Source organism: Pistacia vera, unplaced genomic scaffold (assembly GCF_008641045.1).
Source record: "Pistacia vera cultivar Batoury unplaced genomic scaffold, PisVer_v2 Contig2, whole genome shotgun sequence".
Lineage (NCBI taxonomy): Eukaryota > Viridiplantae > Streptophyta > Magnoliopsida > Sapindales > Anacardiaceae > Pistacia > Pistacia vera.
The window spans coordinates 366830-376900 of record NW_022196001.1 but is presented as its reverse complement, the minus strand read 5'-3'; the positions used below and the strand labels follow the sequence as shown (position 1 = coordinate 376900).

Sequence of the window (10071 nt, the reverse complement as noted above, 5' to 3'; positions counted from 1 at the left end):
TAGCATTATGGTAATAATAATGAACGGGAGGAGCATTTTGGAAAATTAAATGACTAGTGGCGTCCTGTCACCCAAGGCATCACTGACATGCTGTCAGATTCTCCTGAAATTTCTATTCTTCTTTCCATAAAACATTTTCCCTTAATTGTTTTCAAATATAGCTTGCATGGGAATGCATATTATACAGATAATAAAGTTAATTTCTCACTAAAAGGGCAATTTATTACGTATCAAACTTTTAAGTTCTAGAAAGTGTATATATATATATATATGTGTGTGTGTGTGTGTGTGTGTGTGTGTGTGAAGGCAAGGAGAGTTGATCAATTAGGTTGTGTATAGAGGAAGAAAGGTCAATGGGGAGAGGGAAAGTTACACTGGAGAGAATAGAGAACTCAACAAGCAGGCAAGTTACCTTCTCGAAGAGGAAAAATGGGATTCTAAAGAAAGCTTATGAACTTTCTGTCCTCTGTGATGCTGAAGTTGCTGTTCTCATTTTCTCTCCCACTGGAAAGCTTTACCAGTACGCCAGCGGCGAGTCAGTTTCTCTCTCTCTTCTGCTTCTTTGAACACAGATGCTAATTAATACTTATAAAAGTAGTTGATTTTTGGTTTCATTTATTGTATACAGTGTGGACAGAACCATTGCGAGGTATTGGGGTGAAGTACCACTGCTTAATCCAAATCAGCAACGCTCCAAGACGGCGGAGGTTATCACTTGATCAATTATTTCTTAATCATCACTTTTTAATACATTGCTTCTTGTTTCTGTCAGTTTTAAACAGTCCCGACATGTCTCGGTAATATAATAATATAATAATATATATATTATACACATGTTAGGGCTGTTTAATCATCACTTTTTATACTTGTTTCTTGTTTCTGTGAGTTTTAAACAGTCCCAACATGTGTGGGTAATATAGTATTATATATATATATTTCAAGGAACCGAGCTGTGACGTTAGGATCATCGTACCGAATCTTCAGTCATCAAAGGTCGGGATAGCAGTCCTTTTCCTATCCAAAGGATTGATTACCACAGATTTCAGCCATTGGAATCTGATCCAATTCTAATCGGGCCCAATTTAATAACCCAATCTTGAATATTTTTTTTTAATTAATTTATATGATAACGTAATATGTCAATTAAATATACGAGTTAATAAAGTTTTAGGTATTAGAATAAGTGATTAAAGGGTAATTAGATAAATATTCATTAAATAATAATATAACTGATTAAAGGGTAATATTCATCAAAATTGAAATTATTGTGAAATCCATTTTTATTTGCGAGTTATATATATAACGCCTGTCTAGTAATCATGACCTTAGTCTCTAACAATTAATTTGTCGCTATTTTTTAATGTACAGAGAATTTTGAAAGATAAGATTGAAGAATTAGAAAGATCAGCACATAGCATGGAAGAAAGACTAAGGTGTGTTTCCATAGCTATCATATGATTAGTTTGGTGGTGATTTTGATTGTGATTTTAGATCTATAATGTGAATTTGACGTGCAGGCACTTAGCTGGAGAAGATATATCCACGTTGGGCATAAAAGAACTGAAAAGGCTTGAACGCCAGTTAAAAGCAGGCGTTGAGCGAATTCGCGCCAAAGAGGTAATTAATTAATGTTGATCTCCTTCATGATATATATTATCTCAAGAACTAGAGAAAATTTGAGCCATGGATATTCCTCCACTTCACATTAGTCAAGTAATGTTGATGAGATAACTATAGGCCTTGACATCACTTAACCAAAGCAACCAATCAATTAAATTTGTTAATTACAATAAGGGTGCGTTTGATTCAGAGAATATTGGATTCCTAGAAAGTTAGATTACCTTGAAGATTACCGAGAATCTTTAGGAAAATGTGTTTGGTTAGTTGGAATAAATTGATAGATATGTTTTATTAATATGTTTAGTTAAGAGGAATAAATTGGTAGATATGTTATTTAAATTACTGAATTGTTCTCTAATTAAATATTATTATTTAATATTGTTATTTAGATTATTATTTGGATTATTTATAACCCCCTACATTTAAAAACTTAGCAAAAACAACCCCATAATAAAAGTTTGGAAAATCAACCATGTGGCAACCACTGCCGGCCACCGGTAGCCGGCAACCTAAAGGTGCATGGAAGGCAGGAAATGGCCTCCATGCGCCATATGACCATTTCTGGCCAGATCTCTGGCCGAAAATGGCCATATCGGCGCACGACGACCATTTTCGACCTTCCATGCGTTGTTTCGGCGATGGCTGGCTGCTGGTGATGGTTGCCGGTAGCCGATGGCGGTAGGTGGGTGGGTGGGGGTGGCGGCTTGGGTGGGTTGCAATTTGTTTTGAATTCAAAGGTAATTTTGTCCAAAAAGTTAATTAATTGGGGTGAAATAATAAAAGCCATATTTATGTAAATTAATTTAAAAATAAGGGTATTATTGTCCTAAAATTTTATTAATAAGGGATCAAATTGTAATAAAAAAAAGATTACCTCGGTAATCTTACAATACCTAAGAAAATTGAGGTAATCAAATTACCTCTAATATTACCAACAGTAATTATTACTGGTATTTTAAGATTACCAGAATCTTATATTACTTGACAACCAAACATTGTAATCAAGTAATATAAGATGACATAACCCAATAATTCTACATAACCCCCAACCAAACGCCCCCTAATAGTTATATTATATAGACTAGTTTGGTTCATGCCATCAATACAATTTACCCTGTATATAATTGGAAATTAATGTTCTTAAGTTGAGTTGATTTATATATGTTACCTACTGATTCATTTCATATTCTAATCAACAGAGGTGCATAACTTCTGAGCACTTGAACTCTCTGAAAAGAAGGGTAAGTTACTAACTCGAAACTCTTTCATAAATTTCTCTTTAAGTAAGCTAGAATCTCATTTTGAGCTCACATAATCGCAAACACAGATTTTATTCATATTTTCCACATACCATGTCCAAGATCACATATAGTTTATTAGCTGTTTAGGGACTGCGTGTTTTACATGATTAATGTTTATGGCTAAACAAATTAACAGTTCTTTGCCAAGTCGATGGTCTGACCCTCTACATGCCTGAGTCATGAGATGCTAATATTTGTAAAAGGAAGCATTCCGCCATTCCCTGATGCTAATATTCCATGGCCTCCCGTCCGCCTTAATATCTAACTCTAATATCCTTCAAAAATCATACGTAACAACTTCTTCAAAATTACTCTGTAAACAGTGAAGTTAATTCGCAAGACCTTTTCTCTCTCCTGAATAAATAGTATTGACTTGCCAGCCAATTGAGGTTTCTGGTTAGTATCGGCTGGTAGAAGTGGTTTTACAATTTGCTCAACTTGAAAGCTAAATGATATATAAACTAACAAACCAAAGTTCTGTTGTTTAAACGCAGCAAAGGGACCTACAAGAGGAGAACACCCAACTTCACAAAAGAGTAAGACTTTCGATTCATGCATTTTGTTCATTAAACAGATACATTTAGCTTGAATATAATAAAGTTTGAACTGCAACTCTTTTTTTTTTTTTTTTTTTTTTTTTTTTTTTTTTTGTGTTAAGATGCAAGAGCTGCGTGATGCTGACATGAACTCGAGCATTTTGGGATTTAGTCCACCGCATGCGTTTCAGCAAAGGTAATCATTTTTTTTTTTTTTTTAATATTCCATCTTGGGATAGAAAATAAAGGAAAATGTATGTTAATAATAATTAAATAAGGTTACCCAATTTCATCTTGTAATTGCTCAATCCATTGTTTAAGAAGAGATAAGATCATTTGACTAAAATTGTTGCTGTTTGTACTTCTGAAAACTGTTAGTTTTGGTCAGGATATTCAAATGTTGTTTTATTTATTTAGACTTGCATGTTTGTGTTTCTGCAGAATGGGTGATGGTGAATTATGCAATGCATCCAGGAGTATTCAAGATTCAGTGCTTCGTTAACCTCCAATGGCCGTCACTTCACTGCAGTACGTGGCTGGTGAGTGGTGATGACAAACTTTCTTTGCTTTTTGCTGTTTCCCGAGTGTGCTATTTTAAATTATAAAATCTTGCCTACGCATAAAGTGTAATATACTGTTTCTAGTGTTGGATGGTTTGGAGTCGCTTACTATTTGCAACTTACAAACAAACAAAACAATATTTTATATGGAGTACTGTAATTATTGCTTTTCCAATAAATAAGCATGAATATTATATATAATCTAGATATGACTGGTGTGTACAAAACACTGATCTCTTCTCTCAGTTCTCTGATTTCGTTTACAAATTAACCTATTAATTTCCAGCAGCTCAAGCTCTTCCTGTTGTTTTCTGTTGCTGGACATGTATAAATATTGAAGGAAAAGTTTAAATTAATTAAAACTTTGGTTGAGGTTCAAATTTAAACGATATAATTGGTATAAAATTAGAAAAAAAGGATCCTCATCATCCTCGATGACTTGTCAGCTGGGCTGCATACACACTCTGATATACAATTCTATAACTTTCAGTTTTCTGATTGCTTTACAAAGATTAATGAGGTCATACATTTGAAGCATATTACTCTAGTATTGAAAGAAACTTTTAACGCTCATTCAAAGTATAATTATTATATAGATTTATATAATTCAGCCATGAAACATAAACATATCGATACTTCTAAATGAAAGAGAAGGGAGATATATACATGATTCAAACAACTCTCTCGAGCCTAAAACCCTCTTGGACAGACAAAATGTAACTAGCAGCCCTGTCATCAATACTCTGATCATAGGAATACAGATTCTCAACATGCCCAATCGACTCATAATCCCCTAACTCAGATGCATATAACAGCTTCTGTTTAGGAGGCTGAGCCGCAAACGCAGCAGCATATAAACCTACAGAAGCAGCTGAAGAGGATTGGCTGCTGGCTTTAGTGCTATATTGCACATCAGATGATCCCGGCTTGGCCACCAGTTTGTCCTCGATGAACCCTCTACTACGCTTGTGATTTGTCTCCATTATAACCTAATAAGATTTCTGTGCATGCTTTCTTTAGTGCAAGTGAAGTCCAAATATATATAGTGTTTTTAATTTATTGAGATAGAGACGAAGTGGTCCTTTAATAAATTATCTTCGAGATACGTATCACCCTAAGATATTTAAGCTTTCTCTCTTAAGCAAGCGACCTTAGCATATACAACTGGTGCAATTTGCTAAGGCCCTCCCTCGACAAAAATCTTGGATCTGACACTGGGTGCAAATGTATTACACTGTAATTTGTAAGGGCAATGCTAGCACTCTTCCAGGTATATATTCTGAGTATCCTTCTTTTGAACTTTGAAACATAAAGATGCTTCAATATCGGAATATAAAAAAAGAGAATTTCCATTGCATTTATAATACTTATCTACCCAAAAGATAGATATGCCTCAATTCTAGTTTATATTTTGTATTATTTTCTATCATGATAAAACAATTAATCACCACAAATTGGAGTGATCCAAGTCAGCAGGGGATGATCGTCTTATCCTCTGCAAGGATATAGACAATGTTTTCATATCTATTTCTACTATTGTGTCGGTTTCATGACCTTTTATATGACTAGTATTCTGGTAAAGTTAAGCACATTCTGTCATAACTCAGTTTGAGCTTTTAGTATTCCCTTTAGGGGGTGTTTGGTTCAAGGAATGTTGGATTACTAGGAATATTGAATTACTGAAAAGTTAGATTACCTTGAAGATTACTGGAAATCTTTAGGAAAATGTGTTTGGTTAATTGGTGGGTATGTTATATTAATATGTTTGGTTGGGAGGAATAAATTGGTGGATATGTTATTTAAATTACTGAATTGTCCTCTAATTAAATATTATTATTATATTATTTTTTAATATTGATTATTATAACCCCCTTGCATTTAAAAACTTAGCAAAAACAACCCCATAATAAAAGTTTGAAAAATCAATAAAGCACCCCCACCAACCCAGCCACTGCCAGTCGCCGGCAACCACCGCAGGCCGCCAGCAACCTAATGATGCACGAAAGGCAGGAAATGGCCTCCATGCACCGTACGGCCATTTTCGGCCAGAGATCTGGCCATTTCCGACGCACACTACAACCATTTTCAGCCTTCCGTGGGTCGTTCCGACTACGACAATGACTGGCCGCAGTGGTGGTAGCCAGCGGCGGCAGGTGGGTGGGGGTGGTGGCTTGGGTGGGCTGTAATTTATTTTGAATTTAAAGGTAATTTTGTCCAAAAAGTTAATTAATTGGGGTGAAATAGTAAAAGACATATTTATGTAAAAAAAATTAAAAATAAAGGCATTATTGTCCTACAATTTTATTAATAAGAGATAGAATTGTAATAAAAAAGATAACCCTGATAATCTTAAAATACCTAAGAAAATGGAGGTAATCATATTACCTAAAATATTACCAATAATAACCACTATTGGTATTTGAAGATTACCAATATCTTATATTACTTGACAACCAAACATGATAACCAAGTAATATAAGATAACTTAACCCAAATAATCCCACATAACTCCCAACCAAACGCCCCTTTTAACACACCAGTCAAATTCACTTCAAGTTGCTGCACGATCAAATATAGCACTTAAGTTCATTTAAAAGTTTATAACAAGGACAAAATTAGTATACTGTGTTTTCAGTGGGGTAATAGGGCTTGCTGATCCACTTTATTCTCCAAAAATGGAGGCTAGCTAGCTCAGAATAAGATAACTTATACCAGGAATATAAAAACTCTGCTTTTCTTGTATGGGCAAACAATATTAAGAATTTCTCATTTACTGGAGTTGGTGTCACTCCGAATATATATATATATATATATCCAGACCAGATAAGTCACAAATATGATAAGTGGCTGTTTTGTGAGATTTGAACACAAGACTTATTGATAATCCATCCAGATGACTAAAGTCTTGCCATTAAGCCACAAGGCAAATGATTAATTATATTTCTAATTTCCACTATTTGGTTACAAAAATCTACATCTTATGGACAAAAAGTGAATAATAAAACAAATACTTGCTACTCTAAAAAATATTGAAGAAGAAATAAATGCATCTTCCAATTGTAGTAATGGACTTGGACTGAAGCTGAAACTCAATTCAATTGAGCCCAAACAAATATAAATACAAGTATTAATTTGGGCTGAGCCTGTTTAGACTTGTGGTCCAATAAGCCCATTGCCAGCACACTGTCTTCCATTCCCACCTCTTGACCCCAAATCTCTGAACGTAGTACCCTCGCTCGCCTTCTCGATCGATCGAAAATGGCAGCTCTAGCACGGATCACGAGGAAAGCTATGATTAACACACTCTCTCCTGGACACGTCATCCAGCGAGCACTTTCCACGTCAGCAGCCGCAACAACCACCACAACGGCAGGTGCCAAGACCATAACGCCGTCAGCGGATCGAGTGAAGTGGGACTACCGGGGACAGAGGCAGATAATACCGTTGGGTCAGTGGCTCCCAAAGGTTGCCGTGGATGCCTACGTGGCTCCCAACGTTGTCCTTGCCGGCCAGGTCACCGTTTGTGATGGTGCCTCCGTCTGGGCCGGCTCCGTCCTACGTGGTGATCTTAACAAGATTACTGTTGGTTTTTGCTCCAATGTGCAAGAGCGCTGCGTCATTCACGCCGCTTGGTCTTCTCCTACAGGTTAGGGTTTTGCTATTTTCTTTTCTTTTTTTTTGAATTTTGTTTAATTTTAATTTTGCTTTTTAGTGTTTTTTTATGAATTTACATTTGTCAATTGACTGTACTTATAGATTGCGGGGTTTGGATATTTATAGATTGTGATAAGTCGTGGTGGGTTCAGGAAACTACTTAGTAATAATTTTGTCAGCTCGAATTCGTAGTTGTAGTCTCTCATATTAAGATTTTTCATTTTTTTAAATTTTTTGGCAAAAGAATTGCATTAACAAGCTGAAGAGTGTGGCGAAAGTAGCCATTTTATGAGAGAAAAAAAGTTTGAAATGTAACCCTGTTTCTGCTGGAAGTGTACTTGGTAATTGAAAATTGTATAAACAAACAAATGCTTAATGTGTCTTATTTTCAAGAGATTTTTTCTGTCAAAGATTGATTGATTATCTCAGCTTATTGAATAGATTGGGTTAGTTGTTTTGGGTTATTCAACGAATATGAAATTTATGTCTCAAAATAATATAATATGAATCCAATCGAGTTGTCCGTTTGGGTAGCAGATTGATATAGAATATTTTAGAGTGATGGGACACTTTTAATGGTACAAATTACCCTGCTTCCTGAGTAATTTTGTTGGATGGAAATGAGTAAAAAGTGAAGGCAGTTAGACATCTAATTTCCAATTAAAGTTACTTCTAATCATTGGGAAATTTGAATGAGTATTCTTTGTCTGTCTTTGTGTGTTCCATTTTATTTGTCTACTTTGGACGTAATTTATTTCCTCTCTGATGGTCCACGCATATCTAAACCCTCCTTGCTATTGTAATATCAATGACAGAAGGGGTATGGAGTTACTAATGATGGTTTTTAAGCATTTATTTGATCCAGGCTTGTTTCGGGTACTGGATTGATATATGCTATAGACTTTATCTATGCTAGGTTTAGATGATCAAATTTTGAATGAAAATATTGTTTGCAATTTCTCCAATAAATTGAGATACATGTTTCTCTTAGTTTTCTTTGAAAAGATGTGTGTTCTATCTCTCCCTCTTTAATTAAATATGTGCTATTTTTTGTGGAATTTTGGATGTAAAGTATGTGATAATCTACTTAATATTTGGCTACACTAGATGGAGAAGAAGGGCACATACTACTGAGCACTGTGACACTAACTTGATGCACGTTTTGGATATTGTAATACTCATCATGAAGAATCTGTCGTGATTAATATTAGTGCTGGTTGGAGGTTTAATTATGTGAGGTTTAGGGATTTGTATCTGGGAAATGCTTCTGCATGATTATTTGCCAACCAATGCTTGACTTCAGCTCTATTTTACATCATGTGGAGAGCTTTTCTTGCTATGTTTAACATTAAGATGTATTTTCAGTTTTGAGGTTTTATTTTCTCTACTAAGTTATCTGCATATATCATTTCAACCCGTCAGTATTTCTTTATGTACACTTAAATATTTCTTATATAGTTTGTAGGTTTCATTGTCTAGATAAAGTCATTCTCCTTTCATTGTGGCTGTTTGCTCGATTTTCACTTTAGTTTTTTGGGCTTATACATACTATGTGAAAAGAGTAACATTTGCAATCACAGGTGGTGAAACGACTAAAATATGAATTCTATAAACACCCTGACTGGTGATTTTATGTGTTCCAAAGTTCTTATGTTATTGATTCCAAAATTTTGCATTTTGCCAGATTAAACATAAAATCTTGATGAAAGGAAATTATGAGTTTTCCTGTTAAAAATCTACTGAGGACTGAGTTCATCTTGTTCACAACTTCCTTCTCTTTATCAGGGCTGCCGGCAGAGACATCCATTGAGAGGTTTGTCACAATTGGTGCATATAGTCTCTTGCGTTCATGCACAATTGAGCCAGAGTGCATTATTGGGCAGCATTCTATACTTATGGAAGGTTCTTTGGTGGAGACACACTCTATCCTTGAAGCTGGGTCTTTAGTTCCCCCAGGTAGGAGAATTCCAACTGGTGAGCTTTGGGCGGGAAATCCAGCTAGGTTTGTTAGGACTTTGACCCATGAAGAAACCTTGGAAATCCCTAAACTTGCTGTTGCTATTAATGATCTGAGTAAAAGTCATTTCTCAGAGTTTCTCCCTTATTCCACCGTATATTTGGAAGTTGAGAAGTTCAAGAAGAATTTGGGGATTTCTATCTAATGATATTCAAAATCCAGTTTTCCTGTATCAATTGTAGTTTTCCATGCAAGGAAATAAGGAGCTTGAGAACATAAAAAGCAAGTTTTCTTTTTATTCTTGTATCTGAATTTGATATTGCTGGCTGTCGAAAGACCTGGATAAAGAGTTTGAATTCATGAGTTATAGAAGTGATCAAAGAAACTTAAGAGCTATTTCTGTTTGTACTCCTGTTATTTGTTAAGCTCATCGTACTTGGCTA

At 35.1% G+C, this 10071-nt stretch overlaps 2 protein-coding genes across 2 annotated transcripts; both read left to right on the top strand.

Annotated features, from left to right (window-relative positions):
* Positions 1 to 353: 353 nt before the first annotated feature.
* On the top strand, positions 354 to 3959 carry LOC116128355 (MADS-box transcription factor 23-like). Its single transcript, XM_031414067.1, has 8 exons — positions 354 to 535; positions 629 to 707; positions 1369 to 1433; positions 1518 to 1617; positions 2820 to 2861; positions 3416 to 3457; positions 3580 to 3653; positions 3899 to 3959. The coding sequence occupies exons 1-8, from the start codon at positions 354 to 356 to the stop codon at positions 3957 to 3959; spliced, it is 645 nt and encodes a 214-aa protein (XP_031269927.1).
* A 3238-nt stretch (positions 3960 to 7197) lies between these two features.
* Positions 7198 to 10071, top strand: LOC116128414 (gamma carbonic anhydrase-like 2, mitochondrial). The gene is made up of 2 exons (XM_031414140.1): positions 7198 to 7663; positions 9457 to 10071. The coding sequence occupies exons 1-2, from the start codon at positions 7276 to 7278 to the stop codon at positions 9831 to 9833; spliced, it is 765 nt and encodes a 254-aa protein (XP_031270000.1). The 5' UTR covers positions 7198 to 7275; the 3' UTR covers positions 9834 to 10071.

Bases quoted from the DNA above. Each gene is read 5' to 3' on its own strand.
- LOC116128355 (XM_031414067.1), top strand. From the start codon at position 354: ATGGGGAGAGGGAAAGTTACACTGGAGAGAATAGAGAACTCAACAAGC. The intron at 1,618-2,819 runs GTAATTAATTAA...TCTAATCAACAG, and splicing joins AGCGAATTCGCGCCAAAGAG to AGGTGCATAACTTCTGAGCA. The intron at 2,862-3,415 runs GTAAGTTACTAA...GTTTAAACGCAG, and splicing joins TGAACTCTCTGAAAAGAAGG to CAAAGGGACCTACAAGAGGA.
- LOC116128414 (XM_031414140.1), top strand. From the start codon at position 7,276: ATGGCAGCTCTAGCACGGATCACGAGGAAAGCTATGATTAACACACTC. The intron at 7,664-9,456 runs GTTAGGGTTTTG...TCTCTTTATCAG, and splicing joins CGCTTGGTCTTCTCCTACAG to GGCTGCCGGCAGAGACATCC.